Source organism: Hemitrygon akajei, chromosome 10 (genome assembly GCF_048418815.1).
Source record: "Hemitrygon akajei chromosome 10, sHemAka1.3, whole genome shotgun sequence".
In the NCBI taxonomy this organism is placed as follows: domain Eukaryota; kingdom Metazoa; phylum Chordata; class Chondrichthyes; order Myliobatiformes; family Dasyatidae; genus Hemitrygon; species Hemitrygon akajei.
This window is the reverse complement of record NC_133133.1, coordinates 34861669-34885486: the sequence shown is the minus strand read 5'-3', so window position 1 is coordinate 34885486 and position 23818 is coordinate 34861669. Positions and strand designations below refer to the sequence as shown.

General features: G+C 39.2%; 1 protein-coding gene across 6 annotated transcripts in view; it reads left to right on the top strand.

Annotated features, from left to right (window-relative positions):
- The window catches only part of tenm1 (teneurin transmembrane protein 1), a 2244326-nt gene that overhangs the window by 1860957 nt on the left and 359551 nt on the right, over positions 1-23818 (top strand). For all 6 annotated transcript variants that reach the window (XM_073058035.1, XM_073058034.1, XM_073058032.1 and 3 more), the window contains one exon: positions 20371-20614. In XM_073058035.1, the coding sequence (XP_072914136.1) occupies positions 20371-20614 (244 nt within the window). The remainder of the gene's footprint in view (positions 1-20370; positions 20615-23818) is intronic.

Sequence of the window (23818 nt, the reverse complement as noted above, 5' to 3'; positions counted from 1 at the left end):
TTTAATCTAGCTCTATATTACCTCATTGTTAGCCAATATCCTATATCTCCTTTGCAGCACAACTGACTGGTCCTACTAAACCTTTTCATTAGCAAGTGCCTGAGATATGTTATAAAACACTTTCTTCTGAAAATCTATAAACACTTGAAAATCCATATACACTCTATTTACTGAATTGCCTTTATCTGCAAAATTGGTCACAACTTCAGGAAACTCTATTAAATTTGCCAAGTACAATTTGCTTTTTTAAAAAGTCAATGCTGGCTGCATTTGATGATTCAAAGACTTCCTAAATACAAATTATAGTTTGTATTAGTTTTCTTCACACTGACCAGACCGGCTGATTTATAGCTTTGAGGTTTACTCTTCTCTCCTGAAGCAACAGTAATTTCACTCAAAAGATAAGTAAAAAAAATCTACCCAGGATGTTCCTCCATAGTTTCTTTTCACAGTCTGGGATGCTTATTATTCGACATTTGTGATTTTAAATTTACCCTAATTTTTCAGCAACTTACTTCTATTATCCTCTTAGACACTCCATTTTGTAGTTGCAGTTTCAGATGACGAAAGAGTGTACTTATCTTTTCCAACTAGCTGCACAGTTAGATGCAGGGATAGGTTTGTTTTCTTGGTATTATTTAATTATCATGGATATAAAAATAATTACTTCTTTTACATTTATCTGCTGGTTTTCTTTAATATTAAAATGAACAATTAAGAAAACTGAATGACAGAGGTGAAGTGCAAGTGGGAGACCTTGACACAAAGGTAGCGTTTGACCAGTGTGAAATCTAGAGATGCTGTTAAAGCCGAAGTCAACAGACACCAGAGGGAAACACTCCAATAACTTGAAATGTAACTCACATAAAGCAGGATGGTTGAGGTTTTCGGAGATCAATCATCAAAACCTAGGACATCATTCCAGGTGTTCCTCAGATCATTGTCCAAGACCCAACCATTTTCAACAGCTTCATCAATGATCTCACTTCCATCATAAGCTCAGAAATGGTGATGGTCACTAACGATTGCACAATATTCAATTGCATTCACACCTCCTCAGCCAGTTCAGTAGCATATTCCTATATGCAGCAATATCAACATTTAGTTATGGCTGATAAGTGGCAAACAATATTTGTGTCTCTGAAATGCCAGGCAATGGCCATCTCCAGCAAGGGAACAAACAATATGATGAGTCTCCCGCCATCAGCTCCTTAAGGATTGCCATTGATCCGATATTCAGTTGGACCAGCCATGTTATTATCATGGCAAACAGAGCAGGTGAAAAACTGGGTACCATGCTGCAAATGACTCACAACCAGACACCTCAGTGTCCTACATAAAAATTAATTCCTTCCAGTTGCTCATACAGATTACATTGATAGTAAGTCAAGTCATGTCACTTTTTTATTGTCATTTCGACCATAACTACTGGTACAGTACACAGTGAAAATGAGACAACATTTTTCAGGACCATGGTGCTATATGAAACAATACAACAACTACACTGAAACTACGTAAAACAACACAAAAACTACACTAGACTACAGACCTGCACAGGACTGCATAAAGTGCACAAAACAGTGCAGGCAGTACAACAAATAATAGGCAGTACAATAAAGACAATAGGCACAGTAGAGGGCAGTAGGTTGGTGTCAGTCTAGGCTCTGGGTATTGAGGAGTCTGATGGCTTGGGGGAAGAAACTGTTGCACAGTCTGGTTGTGAGAGCCCAGATGCTTTGGTGCCTTTTGCCTGATGGCAGGAGGGAGAAGAGTTTGTATGAGGGGTGCGTGAGGTCCTTCATAATGCTGTTTGCTTTGCGGATGCAGCATGTGGTGTAAATGTCTGTAATGGTGGGAAGAGAGACCCCGATGATCTTCTCAGCTGACCTTACTATCTGCTGCAGTGATGCAGCTGCTCAGGATGCTCTCAATACAACCTCTGTAGAATGTGATGAGTATGGAGGGTGGGAGATGGACTTTTCTCAGCCTCCGCAGAAAGTAGAGATACTGCTGGGCATTCTTTGCTATGGAACTGGTGTTGAGGGACCCAGTGAGATTCTCTGCCAGGTGAACACCAAGATATTTGGTGCTCTTAGTGATCTCTACGGAGGAGCCGTCGATGTTCAGTGGAGAATGGTCGTTCCGTGCCCTCCTGAAGTCAACAACCATCTCTTTTGTTTTGTTCACATTAAGTGACAGGTTGTTGGCTCTGCAGCAGTCCGTTAGCCACTGCACCTCCTCTCTGTATGCTGACTCGTCGTTCTTGATGATGAGACCCACCACGGTCGTGTCATCAGCAAACTTGATGATGTGGTTCGAGCTGTGTGTTGTAGCACAGTCGTGGGTCAGCAGAGTGAACAGCAGCGGACTGAGCACACAGCCCTGGGGGGCCCCCGTGCTCAGTGTGATGGTGTTGGAGATGCTGCTTCCGATCCAGACTGACTGAGGTCTCCCATTCAGGAAGTCTAGGATCCAGTTATAGAGGGAGTATCTACAAAACCCACAAACTCTTCCATCACAAAGCAAATAGACAACAAGCACATAGGAACTCCACTGAATGCAGGTTCTTCTCCAAGTGATATATCGTACTGACATGAAAATATATCACAGATCAAAATCTGTATTTCCCATATCAACAGTGAAGAGACAAGAAAATCTGCAGATGCTGGAAATTCAAGCAACACACACAAAATGCTCAACTCATCTCCATACCTGCTCATCCCTTTCCCATTCTTCCATGATCTTATACCCTCTCCTATCAGAATTTCCCTTCTCCAACCCTTAATCTCTTTCATCTATCAGTTTCCCAGTTCTTTACTTCACTCTTCCTCCTCTCCTAGTTTCACCTATCACCTACCACCTTGTATTTCTTCTTCCCTTCACCCCTCACCTTCTTGCTCGAACTTCTCATCTTTTTTTCCAGTCCTGATGAAGGCTCTCAGCTGTTTACTCTTTTCCACAGGTGCCACCTGGCCTGCTGAATTCCTCCAGCATTTTGTGCGCAGTGGATGTGCCTTCACCAGAAAGGCCATAGTGGTTCAAGAAAATTGCTCATCACCAATTTCCCCAGTTAGAGATGGGCAATACTGCTAGCCACACCAGTAATGTCCAACACTGAAAATGAATTTGAATCAGGGTGGTCAACCTTTTACATTCCATGCATCAATTTTTTCACACACGAGTTCAGATGCGCCACACAACTCTTGTACCCCCATTCAATTCTTGTAAAAATATGTTAATATAGACATGTTTAGAGTTTTTACATGATATATTGATTTAATATAAAAACAAGATAAACATTACTTACCTTAATGAGACTTTAACAGATATATGTTGTTTTCTTTTGATTTCTGCCTTTTTCTTAATCACATATTCTTTCTGTAACTCAGACCCAAGCATTAGCGTCAGTTTCCTTCTATTTCACTCTGATGTTGTGTTTTATAGTGTCTATTAAGATCATGTCTTCTATTATGTGAGAAAGTGTTTTCACAAACAATGCACAATGGTTTCCTGATGGACCTGCTATAAATAAGAACTCATTTTCCCACTGTTCATTAAATTCACACTTACTATCACTTTCTGCTTTTCTTTTGCTTATTTTCTTTTGCACTGTGATGGGTAACTGAATGTAAAAACAAGGCCTAATTTTCAAAAAAAGTACAAAACTGCTAATGTTCACAAAGGACAAACAAAGCACAACTCCGTAGCTCACGAGTGCCAATTGTAAACTGACTGGCAAAAACCTGTGACACACCGCTGGTGCAGACGCCTGGCGCCTCAGGATCAAACAAGTATCAAACGTGTATCGAACAGTTAAGGAACGACTGCAGAACAAAAGTCCTTCTTTCCTAGTTTGACTCATTGAACATTTTTTCTAATTGAAAATAGATTAATGTGAAAGAAAATAGCATTCAGCAAAAGATGTGCACAAAATAATAAAATTGCTAAAAATAATTGCTAAGTTTTAGATTTATTCTCAGTAAAACCCATTTCTAGCTCTAAGCTACTTGAATTCCTGTTACAGATTTTTTTCTCTACAAATCGGTTTTTGGTTAATACTTTTTGCATGAGTAGGCTTACTTTTTTATTATTATCACTGGGGTGCAATGCGCCACTTTTGGCGTATGTGCCATAGGTTGGCCATCCCTGATTTAAATGGATGCTGTTATACAGTACCTCCCAATTTCTTTCTGTACGTCTCTCATGCTTATTTATAGCAATGCTTTCTATAATTAACTATGCCCTTCAAGTACCAATTTAGCTTTACGCCTTTTAATCCCAATAAAACTATATGTTCATAGTTTTTAAAGGCTTCAAAGAATGAACTTCGTTTATCATTTATAGCTTTGACTTGATGTTTTCAGATTTGTTCCCTAACTTTTAATTAATTTGTGATGAGATGCATTTTTATCTCACTGCATTTTTTCAGTTTAATAAACAACAATTGACTTTGGTTCCTACTTAGTTCATCACTGCCTGATAACATATAAGCATAAATACAAATTAGAAGCAGAAATAAGATACTTGGGTCTTCTCTGCCAGTTATTAAAATTAAGGGTGATCTAGATGTAACTTCAATTTTGCATTCCCCATGGCTCTGTTGCTTATTAAGAATCTAATCTTGGCTTAAAATTATTCAAAGACTGCTTCAAACATCCTTGAAGGAAGAAAGTTCCAAAGACTAACAACTCTCTGAGAGAGAAAAACATTGTCTAATTTGTTTCAAATGAATAAACCTCATACAGTAACCTGAGTTATGAAATAAAATGACATTTTCGCATTTACTGTTTCATCTCCTTTTGCTCTTCTAAATCCAAAAGATACAAGTCTAGATTGTCCAATACTCCCCAAAAGAAAATCTACCTATTCCATTCAATAGCCTAGTAAACCTACACTGAAATACTTCTATAAAAAGGTAACAAATGCAGTACACAGAAAAGATTAAAGAAATATAAGCTTTATTGTCACGTACATTGAAATATTGAATCACAGTGAAACTCGTTATTTGCGTCAATGACCAACATAGCCTGAAGATGTGCTGTGAGCACCGGACAAGTATGCCATGCTTCCAGTGCCAACATAACATGCCCACAACTTACTAACCATAACGCATATGTCTTTTGGAAGGTGGGAGGATAGTGGAGCACCCAGAGGAAACCCACATAGTCATGGGGAGAACATACAAACTCCTTACAGCCAGCGGCATGAATTGAACCCCAGTATTCCGATCGCTAGGGCTGTGAAGTGTTAACTGCTATATTACCAAGCTCCCCTTGATTGCATTTTTCTCTTTGGCAACCGTCTTAGACAAAACCAAAGTATTCTTAAACACTCGTAACACAATTAAGGAGTTTCAGAATGAATACCATGCTATTGCTAAGAGAGCTTATTTTGCCCTTTGCAGTGAATTTTCTCAGGCTTTTTTTTGCTGAAGCCTTAATTCATGCCTTGCTTGTCACTGAGTTTGACTGTCCCAATATGTTCCTGGGTAGATATTTTTCTTCCATTCACAGTACTGTTAAAATCATCCAGAACACTGTTTTTGAGTTCCATTGTGCTATGTTCAACCATAACTTTAACATTTATTGACCTATACTAGTCCCTATTCGAGAAATTTTGAGATTTTAAAGCTCCCATCCTTGCCTTCAAACCACATTAATGCTGTAATTTCCTCAGACCCCACAACCCTCCGAAGTATGTACCCTCCGAAGTATGTACCCTCCTCAGAGTCTGAACACTTGAGTGTAGCAGCTTCAATTACTCAGCCACTGGTCACTGTGCTTTCAACTTCCAAGCTCTGGAATTTCTTCCCTAAAGCTGCCTATTTCTGCCCTCATTTATGGGGATTCTGAAAATCAAATATATCACCAAGGTTTTAGTCATCTGTCTTAATATGTTTCAGTGTTAAATTGTCTTTGAAAATGTATCTATGAAATGTCATTAATATTTTTTATTAGGATCAAGTTTCTCTCTAAATACAAGTTATTGTTGTAGAATTTGTTCAGCACCTTTCATAGGTAAAGATTTGGCCTTCTACTAGCCAAGCCCATTTTTTCTTTCCTGTACCCTCACCAACTTCCCACACTACCTCCTCACTACTTGCCTCTGCACTTAGTCATGAACTGTTACATCTCTAATTTCTTCCTTCTGCAATGAAATGGCAACAACCACAAATGTTTTATTTTGCTTCTTCCTTGACATGCTATTTAACCTGCTAGTATCTTATCATTTTATTTTAGGCAAGAAGATTGCTCGGAGTCCTCTTTACAGTATGCCTCTGACGGGAGTTCCCAAATTACAACAATGTTCTGTGTACCAATCAATTCTGTCTGCCAGGTTGAAGAGGTTGAGAGGCAACAGAACAATGATGCACTGTAGTCACCAACAGAGTACAGACAGAGAATGCAGCGTCGGGTATTAATTAGTATTCCTCATTGCACAGCAAAGCAAGTCAGCATTTTTCAGAAATTGTGCTGACCGCGTCAAGATTCTCTGTAAGGCAAACTCCCCACAACAGAAGCCCTATAATAATTCAAATTTCACCACATCAGCAGTTCACTGCATCGCTAACAAAACTACTTCCTCCTTTATCTCCGAGTGTTAAGACTCCATAGTATGGACGACTTATTGAAAGGAAGAGAGTCAGAATTTTCTTGAGAATCCAATATTTTACACAATGCTTATATAATACAGATAGTGCAGTCCTAATATAATGCAGGAAGTTTTAAGTGTGGAACAAACTCTCCTGAAACCTTTCATCATGGGAAAAATAAGAGCACTGATTAGTTTCTTGGGAATCATGGAAATTACAGTATGTATTAACCACTGTGCTCTTGCTGGTGTTAAATCTTTTAGCAGAGATACATACTCCACCTATGTCTGTTTTGCAAACGTTTGTAGTTTTATTCATAGTCTTAAAGTTAAAGAGCATGGAAACAAGTCTGTCGTACCAACTGGCTCATGCCGACCAAAATTCACCATCCATGCTAGTTTCTTTTTCCAGACTATTACCTTGGCTGTTTTAATAGAGGATGTCCAATTGGAATTGTCTTTACCTGAAAATGTAGAAACAGTGTATTCTGAAAATAGGACATACTTATTCTGTCTATAGGTACCTCAAAGTTCTCTGATATCTTGCACTGTGATGGTACATGCCAGTTCCTCTCCCAAACTATTGAAGCACTGGAGATTACAGTAGCATCTCTATGGTCAGCTCCCTGTCTCTCAGCTCTCTTTTATATAGAATACAGCCCCACATCATTTCTGTGTGTACTGCTGTTTTCCTATGAATTCTCTTAGGAACTTTTAGCTTCCTCATGCATAAGATTTGCCATTGAAAAGCTGAATTGGCACATTTTCTTGATCACCTGTTTGCTTCTGAGCACTCTTTATGTACAATGTCATCTCAGTATAGCTTAATCGAGATTGTTAAATTCTATTCGGTTCTCACAGGAAAAATTTATATATTCCCTAGTGCATAAATACTTAAGTTGAAAAGCTGAACAAGCAAACTTGCTGCTCATCCGCTGGATTGTTTAAGCCCTTAATATGGCATATTTATGTCAGTCATATTAATATTCAGTACTTACCTTTGTGGTTAGCTTCTGGTCTTATGTTCCTTCCTGCTTTGCTGATATTGCAATTAATGTTTTATCAAGCCATTTTTTTCCATCCCACGGTTAATATCAGGCGATTCTGTGGTAACTTGAAGGACAGGTGCCAGACCTTTGCCACCAAATTGTCTTCCATTACATTCTAATCTCTATTTGTACGTAGGATTCTTCTGAACAGGACTAAATTCAAAGCCTAAATTTATATGCCAATCGCCCCACAGGGATTACCTGCAGTCCATTATTTCAGCATTTGGTATAATTAACTCTTCCAATTTGTGCTCAAAAAAGAGCTTAACTCAAAACTTTAAAACAGTAGCAAGCACTATCATTTGGCCCTCTGTGCCTTCACCACCCATGCAATGGATATTGTCTGATCGTTTACAGTACTGTGCAAAAATCTCAGGCCAATACATATAGCTAGGGTCGCTACGACTTTTCCACAGAATTGTATTTGACAATGTGGATGGAGGGCGAGTTTGTAACTCTGGCAGGAGCAAAGAATGTTGGGAGTGGCGAGAGTGGAGTGCTACAGGAGGGGTGTGGGACAAGTGGCAGAGAAGGAGTGCCACGGCGATGGATGTCATGCGTTCAGACACTTCCAGCCCTGAGCACCCTGATTCCAAACAATTCGTTTAATGATTATTACAGAATGTCTCCCTGGTGCTTCCCACTCCCCCTCCTCTCCCTTCCCCTTTTAACAACCTTGATTCCCCTCTCCATACTCCCTTCCCACTCTCAGTCCATAATAGAGACTCATATCAGAATCAAATTTATCATCACTCACGTACATTACAAAAATTGATTTATACTTTGCAGCAGCAGTACAGTATAATATATAAAATTACCACAGTACCGTGCAAAAGTCTTAGGCACCCTAACTATATATGGTATGTGCCTGAGAGATTTGCATAGTACTGAACCTCGGTGCCACTTTCCTGTGAGTGAGTGAGTGAAACCCCACCATTTTCTTGGGTCCTGAAGGTTTACTCACTTCTGTGGGATGAAAAATCTTCTCCCTTCAGTTCAAAGTAGCTCACCTCTTATTTCGAGATTGATCTTTTGTTCCAGATTTTTCAGGCAGGGGACATATAATTAATGTTTCTAGGCTGTCAAGCAACATTAGAATTCTTGATTTTTTCAGTAAGATCATTTCTCATTATTCTGAATTCTATAGAGTATAATCCTAGTAGGGCAATCTCATTCAAAGAATTATATGGCTGAAGGAGCAAATTATAACATATATATGAAAAATAACCCATCTATTATGAGAGGAATTAGCATTTGTCACAAGTGTGCATTCTGTGATGAAGTAGAATCATCTTTAATTTGGTACCATAGGATCACTCTCACTGGAGATGAAAATGTCTCATTTGTTTCAAGTAGTCAGAGAGGATTCAGCTATGGTTTATTGTTGAGCTTGAGCAACAGAAGCTTTATTTGGCATTTGCCTAGAGTATGGTAGATGGAAGAGCCGCTGATACTTCATCCTATGATAACAGCATTCAGTATGAGTTTAAAAGATAATACTTCTTTTATTATGTTTTTCGTGAAGAGTCCTCTTTTATTTGTTACATTGAGTTGCTGAAATACAAAAGTTGATTATTTTTATTGGTCATTTATAAACGTATCAAGAAAACCAATGTTCTAGCAGGAAGGAGTGAACTTCCATTTATTGTTTGCTAGACATTCTAAAACATTTCTCAAGCAATAAGTCATATTTGAAGGAGAGTAGCTGTCATGATGAAGGTAAATCCAACAGTGGATTTTACTTTTGAATATCAATATAAAGTTAATCTACCCTTTGGTTTGTGGGTTGAAGAATGAATGTCTTCAATAGACAATAATAGACAATAGACAGTAGATGCAGGAGTAGGCTATTCGGCCCTGTGACCCACTGGCCACAGCCTGCCATTCCAAAAGGGACCCGTTAATCGCTACTCTTTGTTTCCTGTCAGCCAGCCAATTTTCAATCCATGTCAGTACTTTGCCCCCAATACCATGTGCCCTAATTTTGCCCAATAATCTCCTATGTGGGACTTTATCAAAAGCTTTCTGGAAGTCCAGGTACACTACATCCACTGGCTCTCCCTTGTCCATTTTCATAGTTACATCCTCAAAAAACTCCAGAAGATTAGACAAGCATGAATTTCCCTTCATAAATCCATGCTGACTCGGACTGATCCTTCTACTGCTATCCAAATGTGTCGTAATTTCCTCTTTTATAATTGACTCCAGCATCTTTCCCACCACTGACGTCAGGCTAACCTGTCTATAATTCCCTATTTTCTCTCTCCCTCCTTTCTTGAAAAGTGGGACAACATTAGTCACCCTCCAATCAGCAGGAACTGTTCCTGAATCTATAGAACATTGGAAAATGATTACCAATGCCTCCACGATTTCTAGAGCCACCTCTTTAAGTACCCTGGGATGCAGACCATCAGGTCCCAGGGACTTATCAGCCTTCAGACTCAACAGTCTATCCAACACAGTTTCTTGCCTAATATAAATTTCCTTCAGTTCATCCTTTACCCTAGTTCCTTTGGCCACTATTACATCTGGGAGATTGTTTGTGTCTTCCCTAGTGAAGACAGATCCAAAGTACCTGTTCAACTCATCTGCCATTTCCTTGTTCCCCATAATAAATTCACCCGTTTCTGTCTTCAATGGCCCAATTTTGGTCTTAACTATTTTTTTTGCTATTCACATACCTAAAGAAGCTTTTACTATCCTCCTTTATATTCTTGGCTAGTTTACCTTCCTGCCTCATTTTTTCTTGGCGTATTGCCTTTTTTGTTATCTTCTGTTGCTCTTTAAAAGCTTCCCAGTCCTCCGGTTTCCCGTTCATCTTTGCTATGTTATACTTCTTCTCTTTTATTTTTATACTGCCCTTTACTTCCCTCGTCAGCCACGGCCACCCCTTACTCCCCTTAGGATCTTTCTTCCTCTTTGGAATGAACCCATTCTGCACCTTCCGCATTATTTCCAGAAATACCTGCCATTTTTGTTCCACCTTCTTCCCTGCTAGGGTATTGTTCCATTGAACTTTGGCCAGCTCCTCCCTCATAGCTCCATAGTTCCCTTTGTTCAACTGTAATACTGACACATCCGATTTTCCCTTCTCCTTCTCAAATTGTAGGTTAAAACATATCATATTATGGTCACTACCTCCTAATGGTTCCTTTACCTCGAGGTCCCTGATCAAATCCGGTTCATTGCACAACACTAAATCTAGAATTGCCTTCTCCCTGGTAGGCTCCAGTACTAGCTGTTCTAAGAATCCATCTCGGAGGCACTCCACAAACTCCCTTTCTTGGGGTCCAGTACCATTCTGATTCTCCCAGTCTAGCTGCATGTTGAAATCCCCCATGACAACTGTATCATTACCTTTGCGACATGCCAATTTTAACTCTTCATTCAACTTACACCCTACATCCAGACTGCTGTTTGGGGGCCTGTAGATAACTCCCATTAGGGTCTTTCTACCCTTAGAATTTCTCAGTTCTATCCATACTGACTCTACATCCCCAGATTCTGTGTCCCCCCTCGCAAGGGACTGAATATCATTCCTCACCAACAGAGCCACCCCACCCCCTCTGCCAGTCAGTCTGTCCTTTCGATAAGATGTATATCCTTGAATATTCATTTCCCAGGCCCTGTCTGCTTGAAGCCATGTCTCAGTTATTCCCACAACATTGTACTTGCCAATTTCCAACTGAGCATCAAGCTCATCTACTTTATTCCTTATACTTCGTGCATTCATATATAATACTTTTAATTTGGTACTCCCCTCTCCTTTCATATCAATTCCTATTTCACTTGGCCATACTGTATGATCTCTTCTTGAGCTTTCTATTCCATTGATTCTGTTGTCCTTTTTAACTTTTCTTATTTTCACTTTCCCTTTAACTCCATCCTTATATTTCCAGTTCATCCCCTCCCCCCCCACTACTTAGTTTAAACACATCCGTGTTGCAGTGGCAAACCTGTCTGCCAGAATGCTGGTCCCCCACCAATTAAGGTGCAACCCGTCCCTTTTGTACAATTCATCCCTACTCCAAAACAGATCCCATTGGTCCAAGAATTTAAATCCTTGCTTCCTGCACCAGTTCCTCAGCCACACATTCAGATCCATTATTTCCCTGTTCCTGCCCTCTCCAGCATGAGGAACTGGAAGCAAACCAGAGATAACCACCCTGGAAGTCCTGCTTTTCAGCCTTCTTCCGTGTTCTCTGAAGTCCCGCTGCAGAATGTCCTTCCTCTCTTTCCTGATGTCATTTGTGCCGACATGCACTACCACTTCCAGCTGTTCACCTTCACCCTTGAGGATTCCCTGCAATCGGTCTGTGATGTCCTGGATCCTAGCACCAGGGAGGCAACACACCATCCTTAAATCTCGCCTGTTGCCGCAGAAACCCCTTTCCGTACCTCTTACTATGGAGTCCCCTACTACCACGGCTCTTCCTGATGTCTGACTCCTCGGCTCTGCTTCTGCACCAATTTTCGGCTCGCAGACCTGTCCGCCTCTCAGACTGGTAGTATCTTCTGTCCTGACAGCTTCCAAGAAGGTGAACCTGTTTACGAGAGGTACATCCCCTGGGGTCTCCTGTACTTCAAGCATCCTTTCCTTCCTCATCGTCACCCCCTTTCTCTCTTCCGGTATCCTCGGTGTAATGACCTCACTGTAGGTCCTGTCCAGAAAACCCTCATTTTTGCGGATAAACCCGAAGTCATCCAGTTCTTTCTTCAGTGCTGCAACATGCTCCTTCAGAAGCTGAATCTGGACACACTTTCCACAGCTGTAGCAGCCGGGGGCACCATCAGTGTCCCTGACCTCCCACATCATGCACGTAGCACACTGAATCAGCTTAGCGGTCATGTCTTCACCCTCTGCAATTGTGCCTGGCGTAGTCTCCTCGCCGAAGACTCTTGAGCCAAAGACTAGCACGTTTTACACCAGGCACTTCCCTCGACCAGGCCGCTTCCTGTTTTTAGTTTTTCACTTTATTTATTTATTGACATACAGCACCTGTCTGGCCTTTTGAGATTTACCGCCCAGAATACCCCAATTTAATCCTAGCCTAATCAAGGGACAACTTAGAACAGTAGGTATTTGGACCAAAACACCCAGAAGAAAGCTATGCAGTCACAGGGAGAATGTTCAAACTCCTTATAGGCAACGGTGGGAATTGAACCCTGATCACCTGTATTGTCAAGCATTGTGCTAAGTGAAATTACACATCAGACTGATAAAACTTCCTCCACCTTAAATTTAACTTTGAAAACAGTTTATAGATTTATCATAATTTAATTACAATACTTTACATATATCATCATAATGTCTTTTTCAACAGAATAAAGATCTCAGAAGAAATTGATACAGATGAATTTACTCTCCCACTGTTGCCAATGCATCCAAAACATATCACATGATGATAAATTGCCCTGGAGTCATGTGAATTACATTGAAGGAGAATGTAAAATTCAGTTGTGGGGTGGGGGGGGGGGGGGGGGGAGGATAGCCCAAAAAAGCAAAAATATCATTATTGACCTGATATTTCAAACAGAAAAACAGTTGAATCATCTTTCGTTACATTCTATTTCCTTTCTATTCTCAATAAATTTGTCAGGATACATAATACGCCACACATCTGGAAAACCTTTACAAGTATTTGATAAGAAAATTCATAACATTAACTTTCTTGAGATACAAGTGAAGTGAACAATATGCAAATATTATGCAAAATGTTAAATAAAATTGTGTGAATAATGCTAAGTAACAGTATTTATAGGTATTAAAAAAACAAGCTAGCCAAAACTAAGGTATTATTGTACTCTATTTGGGACTTCTTTTCTCTGCCCCATAAATAAATAAAAATAATAGTATGCACATATGTTATGCATTCAGTGCAAACAGAAATTTCAAGACTCATAAGTCTGAAATATTGATTCACAATCCTCAGATTGTTACTCATAGTCATATGTGTTATTGAAGAGGAAAAGCATAGTAGTCAATCACATCTATTATGATGACATAAATAAGTGACCGCAAATGCTAGAATCTGAAGCAAAAAAAACTGCCGAAGGAACATAGTGGGACAGGCAACAGCTTTGGAGGCAGAGCGTTAGTTGACATTTTGGGTTGAGACCATAAATAAGGATATCTATTATGAACTGGTTAAATGCACATACTGGTGATTCTTTCACATAGAAGAGAAAATCTACAGATGCTGGAAATGCAAGCAACACACAAAAAATGCTGGAGGAACTCAGCAGGCCAGGCAGCATCTATGGAAAAGAGTACAGTCGACGTTTCGGGCCAAAATGCTGACTGTACTCTTTTTCATAGATGCTGCCTGGCCTGCTGAGTTCCTCCAGCAGTTTGTGTGTGTTACTGGTGATTCTGTTCTAGTATAGGCAGGATAGAAAGGTTAATGAAACAAGGTGATTCTATCATTTTTATTACTAAACACTTTAATTAATTCTCCTAAACTTCGCACAGTCAATTGTCTTTTGCATATTTGGTGCTTGTCCATCCTGTTGCGTGCAGTCTTGCATAGATTCTATTGTATTTGTTGGATTTACTGTGTATGCCCGCATGAAAACGAATCCCAGGGTGGTATATGGAGACATATTGAATTTTGATAATGTTTACTTTGAACTTTAGAAGTGCCCTGGTTTATAATAGATTCATAATGATGTTCTCCAGCTTCTTTGTCTAACATTGGAGAAAAGTTATCCACTGAGAAAGACCATTGAATATTTATAAGAAAACTTCATAGTGCTTTTCACAACTTGAGGATGTTCCATGGATTCATTCCAAAAAAATACTTACGGCATATGGTCACAGTCCCAATGTAGGAAACTTAGCAGCCAAAGATCACATAACAAACTCACAGATATAGCAATTTAATGATGGCCAGACAATGTGATTTCAGGAGTTGGTTTTAGATAAATATTGTTCAGGCCACCATAAAGGTTCTCCTGTTTTTCAAAGTTGCATTACTATGTATTATTTCATCTTTATCCGAAACACTGATGAAGATTTAGCTGAATATTGTACCTGAACGAGGATTGATAGTTTAACATGTTCCACTGGGAGAACGAACTAATCATTCAAATTATGATGAAAAAAATCATCAATCTGAAATCCATTCTTTATCCATACATGCTTCCTGTCCTGCTAAATATTTCTACTTTTTTCTGCTTTTGATGTAGATTTCCAACATTTGCACTGAATCTATAATTTAAATTTACTTGTGTCAGTTGAAAGGCTTCACCAGCATATATTATGAGAACAAAAATGGAAGAAAAAAGCTTTATGTTTATGTACATCCAGCATTGCAAAGCCATGAAATACAAGAGCAGAGAAATAATTCTTGTGTTTCATAGTTTAAAAGTGAAACCACAACTGTATTGCATTCAATTTTATTCCCCACAACTAGAGCACTGCATTCAGTTTTAATCTCCACAAGCTATTCAGTTCTAATCCCTACATCTGGAATTATTCAATTAATTCCATTTTCCACATCTGGATTAGTACAATCAATTCTATTTTCCATACCTGGAAAACTACAATCAGTGTTATTCCCTCTATCTGGAGTACTCTAATCAATTTTATTCTCCACCCCTTCCCTATCTGGAGTACAGCAGTCAATTCTATTCTCCACAGCTGAAGTACTGCAATCAGTTTTTATTCCCCACAGCTGAAGTACTGCACTGAATTCTAATTTCCACATCTGGAGGACTTCAATTAATTTTGTTCCCCACTGCTGGAGTATTGCAATTAAATGCATTCCCTGCAGTTGAAGTATTGCACTCCATTTTGATTTCCTACTTTGTTATGTAGCGCTAGAGAGATATACAGGAGAGGTTTTTTTTCAGAGTCACATTAAACCTTGAACTTGGTTATGTACATATGGGGACTGGGTAAGTTTCTTTCCTTGCTCTCTTCTAAATAATTAATGCTGATTCTTCACTAATAAGCTAACTTATAGATTAATTGCCCAACTGTATATCTATTTATACTCAAAGAGCAGTTCTCAGGAATCTGATGTCCTGCCATAGAAAAATACTTTAATGTTACATTCACTGTTAAAAGCCTGAGGTCTCGGATTATGTTGGTATAAGAATTTTCAAATAATGCATTAAGAACCCATCACATTCACAAAATTCTCAAGTTAATATTCATGTTTTGAAGAAAAATGTTCTTTCTATATTCATGTGTTTTTTTTCTATAGTTTATAATTTTTAGCTAAACAATTGAATTCACTTAACACAGCTTAATTATATTTACTTCATCCCTTCCCCTCCTGGTTTCACCTATCACCTTGATTTTCTCTCTCCTCTCCCCCACCTTTTAAATCTACTCATAATCTTTTTTTTTCTCCAGTCCTGCCGAAGGGTCTCGGCTCAAAACATCGACTGTACTTTTTTTCTGTAGATCCTGCCTGGCATGCTGAGTTCCTCCTGCATTTTATGTGTGTTACTTAATTAGGCTTAAATATTTTTTAATCAATTATGCTACCGTTCATGAAGTACATAGAGGCACTTTCTGTGGTAATTTCTGCCCATGTGAAATTGTTTTTATATGTTCAGTTTTACTCAGATATCTTTGTTTGCCAAATAAGAACATCTTCCCAATGCTCTGATTTATATTTATTACTCTCCTTTCTGAAATTTATGCTAATTAAGAGATATGAAACAAAGTGCTAGCATCAAATGTGCTTACACCATTTTCAGGCATAGATTAAAATTTCTTAAGCTCAAAGATTACATTCCAGTGTGATATATAGAAGCAGAAGTTGTTGGAAACACCAGCAGGTTAGGTGGTATCTGTAAGGAGAGAAGTAGAAGTCATTGTCCTGAAATATTCGTTCTTTGTTTCCTTGTATGGATCTAAATTGTTTACTATTTCCACAGCTTTCTGCTTTTATTTAGGTTTCAAAAGATGTTTGATTAAGTATGCATAGCTTGTGGTCAAGTTTGCTACTCAGAATAAAGAAGCAAGAGCTCCATGCATAGAAAATTTGTTGAGTAAAAGATACTCCAGTGGTGAATGTTTGTGCTTCATATGAGAAGAAAGACATGGTATTCTCCCTAGAAAGTGAAACTAAGATCATTGTTTTCTGTCATATAGCTTAATGGACTTGGTTATCAAAGTTATAATTTCCAAATTTGCAAATGACACTAAACTTGGAAGTATATTAAACTTTGTAGAGAGTAATAATTGACTTCAGGCGACTGTAGACACTGATGAATAGTCAGCTCATGAATTTCTGTGCAGAGAATTGATGCAGATTACATTTCGGTAGGGGGAGAAAAGGGAAAGATATAAAATTTAAACACAGTTCAGGAACAGAGATCTCAAGGTATATGTGTATAAGCTTGCGAATGTGAGAGAAATTCTGATAAAGCTATGGAAATTTGAGCTTTTATTTATAGAAGAATGGAGTACATGTGCAACACATGTATGTGGGTCAGTATTCACTGGAATTTAGAAGAATGTTTGGGAATCTCATTTGAAAAGGACTAGATTGAGTTGATGTGGAGAAGATGTTTCCTATAGTGGGGGGTATCCAGAACTAAAGGGCACAGCCTCAAAATTAAGGGACGACCTTTTAGAACAGAGGTAAGGAGGAAGTTTCTTAGCCAGAGAGTAGTGAATCTGTGGAACGCTCTGCAACAGACTACGGTGGAGGCCAAGTCCATGGGTATATTTAAGGTGGAAGTCAATAGTTTCTTGATCGGTCAGGGCATCAAAGGATATGGTGAGAAAGCAGGTGTATGGGGTTAAGTGAGATTAAGGATTAGCCTTGTTGGAATGTTGGAGCAGACTCAATGAGTTGAATGGCCTAAATCTGCTCCTATGTTTTATAGTCTTATGATATAAGGCAGCCATGATGAACTTTCATAAAACACTCATAGGTTTGGTTACAACTGGTGTATCTCATTAATTTCAGGCTACCACACTTCAGAAAAGATCAGCAGGCTTTAGGGATGGTGCAAGCAGCTTTTTTTTTGTTACATTTCATTAATTTTTTAGCAATCCAGACATTAAGCCTGAGAAGGTAGTGATAGAGCAATTTCGAGATTTGCTGCAGTTGTTCTATGAGTCACTTCAACAATGCTGTTGAAAAGGCAGCCCCAAGGATGGTTTACAGTTTGGAGTGGAACATGAAAATTGTGCTCTTCCCTTCTGTCACTATTTGTCTTGGGAACAGAGATCAAGGGTTTGGGAGATAGTTGTTAGAGTAGCTTAGATGGGAGTTGCAATATATTTTGCAAATGGAACAGACTGCATTTGCTGTGTGTTGGTGGCAGAGAAATTGAATATTTAGGTGTTTCTCAATTGCCAATTATATAGGCTGATTTGTCTTGGATATTGTTTTGCTCTTTGAGTTTCTGTACTCATCCAGGCATGTAGAGTATTGCATCAGACTCCTGGTTTATGTGTTATGAATGATGGAATGGTTTTGCTCTGTCAGCAGGCGAGTCGCTCAATCAAGAAAAGATTAATAGTGGAAACATAAGAATTGACAGTAGAGAGTTGTTTTTATGATTGAAAGCCTGTGACCAATAGTGTATTATACAGATCAGTGCTGGGACCCTGTTTGTTATACACATGAATAATGAATAATTGGCTATCAATAGAGGAGATGTGATCCATAAGGTTATAGTTGACACAAAAATTCATGGTGTCATTCACAGTGAGAAGGATATTCTTAGAGTACAGGAAGATATTGGCCAGAGATAAAATGGGCAGAGAATTTTCAAGTGAAGAGTAACCCTGGCAAATGAAAGGTAATGTACTTTGAAGGATACATATACATAAATGGTCAGTCAAAGGATCCTAAAGCTGATTACACAGGTAGATATGGTGGCAAAGAAGGTATATGGGAAGTTATAGTACAGCTTTGTAAAACATTGATTAGACCATGACTGGAGCACTATTGCAATTGAACACCACACTTTAAAAGGGATATGGTTACACTAGAGAATATTTGTTCTCCTTGGAGTGGAGGAGACTGAAGGGGGATCAGTCTGAAATATATAAAAATTATTACAGAAATATACAGGGAAGATGGGAAAAAACCTTTACCCACAACTGAGGCATAAAATACCAAAAGACTAGTTTAGGAGAATGAAGATGTTTAAAGGGGTTTGGGAACATTTCTGTCACCTAGAGATCGGTTGGAATCTGGAATGTACTTCATGAGTGGGTGATGGAAGTGAGTATTCTTAGAACATTTAAGAGTTATCTAGATAAGCATTGTATAGCCAGTGATTAGAAGATGATGGGTTAAATGTTGGTGAAATTGGTGCAAGTGAAAATTGATGGCAGGTCAAATGATGTGTTTCTGTGTTGTCTTATTTTATGACCTGAAGACATCCAGCACTTGATCTGTTCCTGTAACAATGATTTTAAGATATTGTGCCAAATTTATTCATGCCGCTTTTACCTGCCACCATACTTCTGCTGTCAAATCAATAACTTTTAAAGAATTCCAGTCTATTTATGAGACTGGAACCAATTGATCTTGAGAAGGGTCATCTTAATCAGCATACACAAAATATTTGATAGACCATGGCTTGTTATACACCTTGTACAACTTTCTCTAACATTGACTTCACTTGGTGATAAAAGTGCAAACTGCTGCTGAACTGTATAAGCAAAATGCTATTGTGGCTCCCATTTAGAATTGGGTTGAGATGGTGGCAGGCAGAAGAATGTTTGCCCATGTGAAAATAGCATCAAAGCCGTATTAGATCCTATTTAATGTTCACACCACAATGAATGAAATACAAAGTACTTCGCACGACTGCCCAGATCCTGGCCAAACATCACTGTCAAGCTTTCAGATGTTTCACTGTGGCACATTTAAAAGTGTACAGGTAGAATACAAGAAACCTCTGACAGTGATATGAAACCTAATTCTGATTCAGTACAACAGAACTGCCTTTCAAAAATATGGATTTATCATGATTTTCTATAATGTGAAGCTGTATCATACACAAGAGACAGGAGTTAAAAATATAATTTTGTTGATTACTGTGTTTTCTTACTCAAATTTTATGAGAGTGAATTTTGTCCCATATTTCATAGGTTTACTAATAATTTGAGAATTCATGTCCATTTGAAATGAGGGGTAGTCAAATTTATATGTAAGTTTATGTCTTGCACTAATTTGAGTGACTACTTACTGGCTGTGCTACAATGAACTTTTGATGCATGAGGCAAAAAGCAGAAGATCAGAAAACAAGAAAAGGAAACTTTGAAGATCTTATGAAACTGAAGGATGGACACAAAATCACTTCCTGACCCAGATTTATCCCCTTAATAACCATACATTAAAACTGATATTTAAGTGTTTCAGAAAGGATTGGAAAAACTGTTCAATATCCGTAGGCTTGTTTCAATGTAAGATGAATTCCTATGTCAGGTTTTCAGATAGACTTGCTGGATACCACTCACAAGCTGAAACTTTTTGCTATTTCCTTTCCTCTTGCAAACAGAAATTGCCAATGGCAAAATTCTGTTTCTTCCACAAATTACATGATTGAACTTGCCTAACCCAGCACAAATGTGAAACTGATGTGTTCTGTATAGAAAACCAAATGGTGCATTTTCACAGTTGGAGACCGAATCAAATTGGAATTGTTAAGTCAGAGTTTGATGCACTACTGATGTTTAGAATGAAATGCGTTGAGTTGCACTGAAACGTGAAGTCCAACAACATTACCTCTTCTTTTTTTCCAGAATTGCCTGCTGGTTCTCACAGCAAATTCACATTCAGACCCCTACCGCCACCACCTCCGCCTCCACATGGTTGCACCTGCAGAAGCCAACAAACTCAATCCTTGGACTCGCTGCAGAGGAATACAATGACAGTGCAAAGCCAGCCCAGCCCAGCTTCCACAGATCCACCTGCCAATGCCCAGCAAGATTCAGCACAACTCCATAATAGCTGGGTGCTTAACAGCAACATACCATTGGAGACCAGGTACACATTTCAATCTCATCAATTATTTAAAATAATGAATCTGATTTGCAGCAAGCAGAATATCAAGTGACATACTGTATATTGCTTGTCTAATTTTACTTGCATGTTTAACTTTCATAGTATTAATCATGGCATTGTCTGAAAATGTAGGTTAATAGTATTAACTGCTATTAACTCAGACACAAACTATTTAATATTCCACTTTAATAGGACTGCCTTTCACCTGAAATTGCTGTGCTATTTGGACATAAGTAGCACTAACTGCCTTTTGTTTTACTATCTATTTGACAGAATATATGGCAGTATTATCCCAAAGAAACAATCACTGGTTCATAATTTTGATATCCTATATTGTTAATGTGTCGGTAGCACCTTCATAATCTGAATAAGTCAAGTTGAAGTACACTGCAAAAACTGAGAAATATGCATAATTCCCATTTCATGGTTATGGCTCCATTTTCCTTAAATGTAGTTTCCAATGAGCAGTCATTATCCTAATGTTATGGAGAGTATCCCACAGTATCGTACTGTAGTTGCTCCTTCCACTGGACAATCTTTTCCTGAGATGTTAACTTTATAATTTCAACTTCATTACTTTTTTTTCCCCAAAGAGAATGTAGATAATAAGAAAGAGGATGTGCAGGAGCTTTTGGAAAGCATCAATTTGGATAAGTCACTGGGACTAGATGAGATGTACTCCAGGCTACTGTGGGAGACGAGGGAGGAGATTGCTGAGCCTCAGGCAATGATCTTTGCATCATCAATGGGAATGGGGGAGGTTCCGGAGGATTGGAGGGTTGCGGATGTTGTTCCATTATTCAAGAAAGGGAGTAGAGATAGCCCAGGAAATTATAGACAAGTGAGTCTTACCTCAGTGGTTGTTAAGTTGATGGAGAAGATCCTGAAAGGCAGGATTTATGAACATTTGGAGAGGTATAATATGATTAGGAATAGTCAGCATGGCTTTGTCAAAGGCAGGTCTTGCCTTATGAGCTTGATTGAATTTTTTGAGGATGTGACTAAACACATTGAAGAAGGAAAAACAGCAGATGTAGTGTATATGGATTTCAGCAAGGCATTTGATAAGGTACCCCATGCAATGCTTATTGAGAAAGTAAGGAGGCATGGGATCCAAGGGAGCCTTGCTTTGTGGATCAAGACCTGGCTTGCCCACAGAAGGCAAAGAGTGGTTGTAGATGGATCATATTCTGCATGTGACCTGCCTCAGAGATCTGTTCTGGAACCCCTGCTCTTCGTGATTTTCATAAATGACCTGGATGAAGAAGTGGAGGGATGGGTTAGTAAATTTGCTGATGACACAAAGGTTGGAGGTGTTATGGATAGTGTAGAGGGCTGTCAGAGGTTACAATGGGAAATTGATAGGATGCGAAACTGGGCTGAGAAATGGCAGATAGATTTCAACCCAAATAAGTGTGAAGTGGTTCATTTTGGTAGGTCAAATATGATGACAGGATATACTATTAATGGTAAGACTCTTGGCAGTGTGAAGGATCAGAGGGAAATTGGGGTCTGAATCCATAGGACACTCAAGGCTGCTGCGCAGGTTAACTCTGTGATTAAGAAAGCATACGGTGCATTAGCCTTCATTAATCATGGGATTGAGTTTAGGAGCCGAGAGGTAATGTTGCAGCTATATAGGACCCTGGTCAGACCCCACTTGGAGTACTGTGCTCAGTTCTGGCCGCCTCACTATAGAAAGGATGTGGAAACCATAGAAAGGGTGCAGAGGAGATTTACAAGGATATCGCCTGGATTGGGGAGCATGTCTTATGAGAATAGGTTGAGTGAATTTGGCCTTGGTGCAACGGAGGATGAGAGGTGACCTGATAGAGGTGTATAAGGTGACGAGAGGCATTGATTGTGTGAATAGTCAGAGGCTTTTTCCCAGAGCTGAAATGGCTAGCATGAGAGGGCACAATTTTAAGTTTCTTGGAAGTAGGTACATAGGAGATATCAGGGGTAAATTTTTTACACAGAGAGTGATGAGTGCGTGAAATGGGCTGTCAGTGACAGTGGTGGAGGCAGAAATGATAGGGTCTCTTAAGAAACTCCTGGATAGAGCTTCGAAAAATAGAGGGCTATGGGTAACCCTAGGTAATTTCTCAGGTAAGGACATGTTCAACACAGCTTTGTGGGCCGAAAGGCCTGTATTGTGCTGTTAGTTTTCTATGTTTCTATGAGATCCTTTTTACTTTAGATGTTTAAGGTTGAAGTACGAATACTCTGCTTTTTCATGAAAATATGTTCTAAGACTCACTGCTCCAGATGGATGATGCCACTTGCCTCAAAAAGGCAACAATTATACTGGTGTCTAAGAAGAATAATGTGAGCTGCCTTAATGACTATCACCCGGTAGCACTCACATCTATGGTGATGAAATGCTTTGAGAGGTTGATCATGACTGGACTGGACTGAACTGCTGCCTCAGTAAGGACTTAGACCCATTGCAATTTGCCTATCGCCATAATAGGTCAATGGCAGATGCAATCTGAATGGCTCTCCACACGGCTTTAGACCACCTTGACAACACCAACACCTATGTCAGGATACTGTTCATCAACTGTAGCTCAGCATTTAGTGCCGTCATTCCCACAATCCTGATTGACAAGTTGCAGAACCTGGGCCTCTGCACCTCCCTCTGCAATTGGTTCCTCGACTTCCTAACCTGAAGACCACAATCTGTGCAGATTGGTGATAACATATCCTCCTCACTAACGATCAACACTGGTGCACCTCAGGGGTGTGTGCTTAGCCCACAGCTCTACACTCTATATACACATGACTGTGTGGCTAGGCAAAGCTCAAATACCATCAATAAATTTGCTAATGACACAGCCATTATTGATAGAAACACAGGTGGTGACGAAAGGGCGTACAGGAGTGAGATATGCCAACTAGTGGAGTGGTGTCGCAGCAACAACCTGGCACTCAACACCAGTAAGTCAAAAGAGCTGATTGTAGAGCAGTTTCAAGTTCCTGAGTGTCAAGATCTCTGAGGATCTAACCCGGTCCCAAAATATCGATGCAGTTATAAAAAAGGCAAGACAGCAGCTATACTTCATTCGGAGTTTGAAGAGATTTGATATGTCAACAAATACACTCGAAATCTTCTATAGCTGTACCATAGACAGCATTCTGACAGGCTGCATCACTGTCTGGTATGGGGGGGGGTTACTATACAGG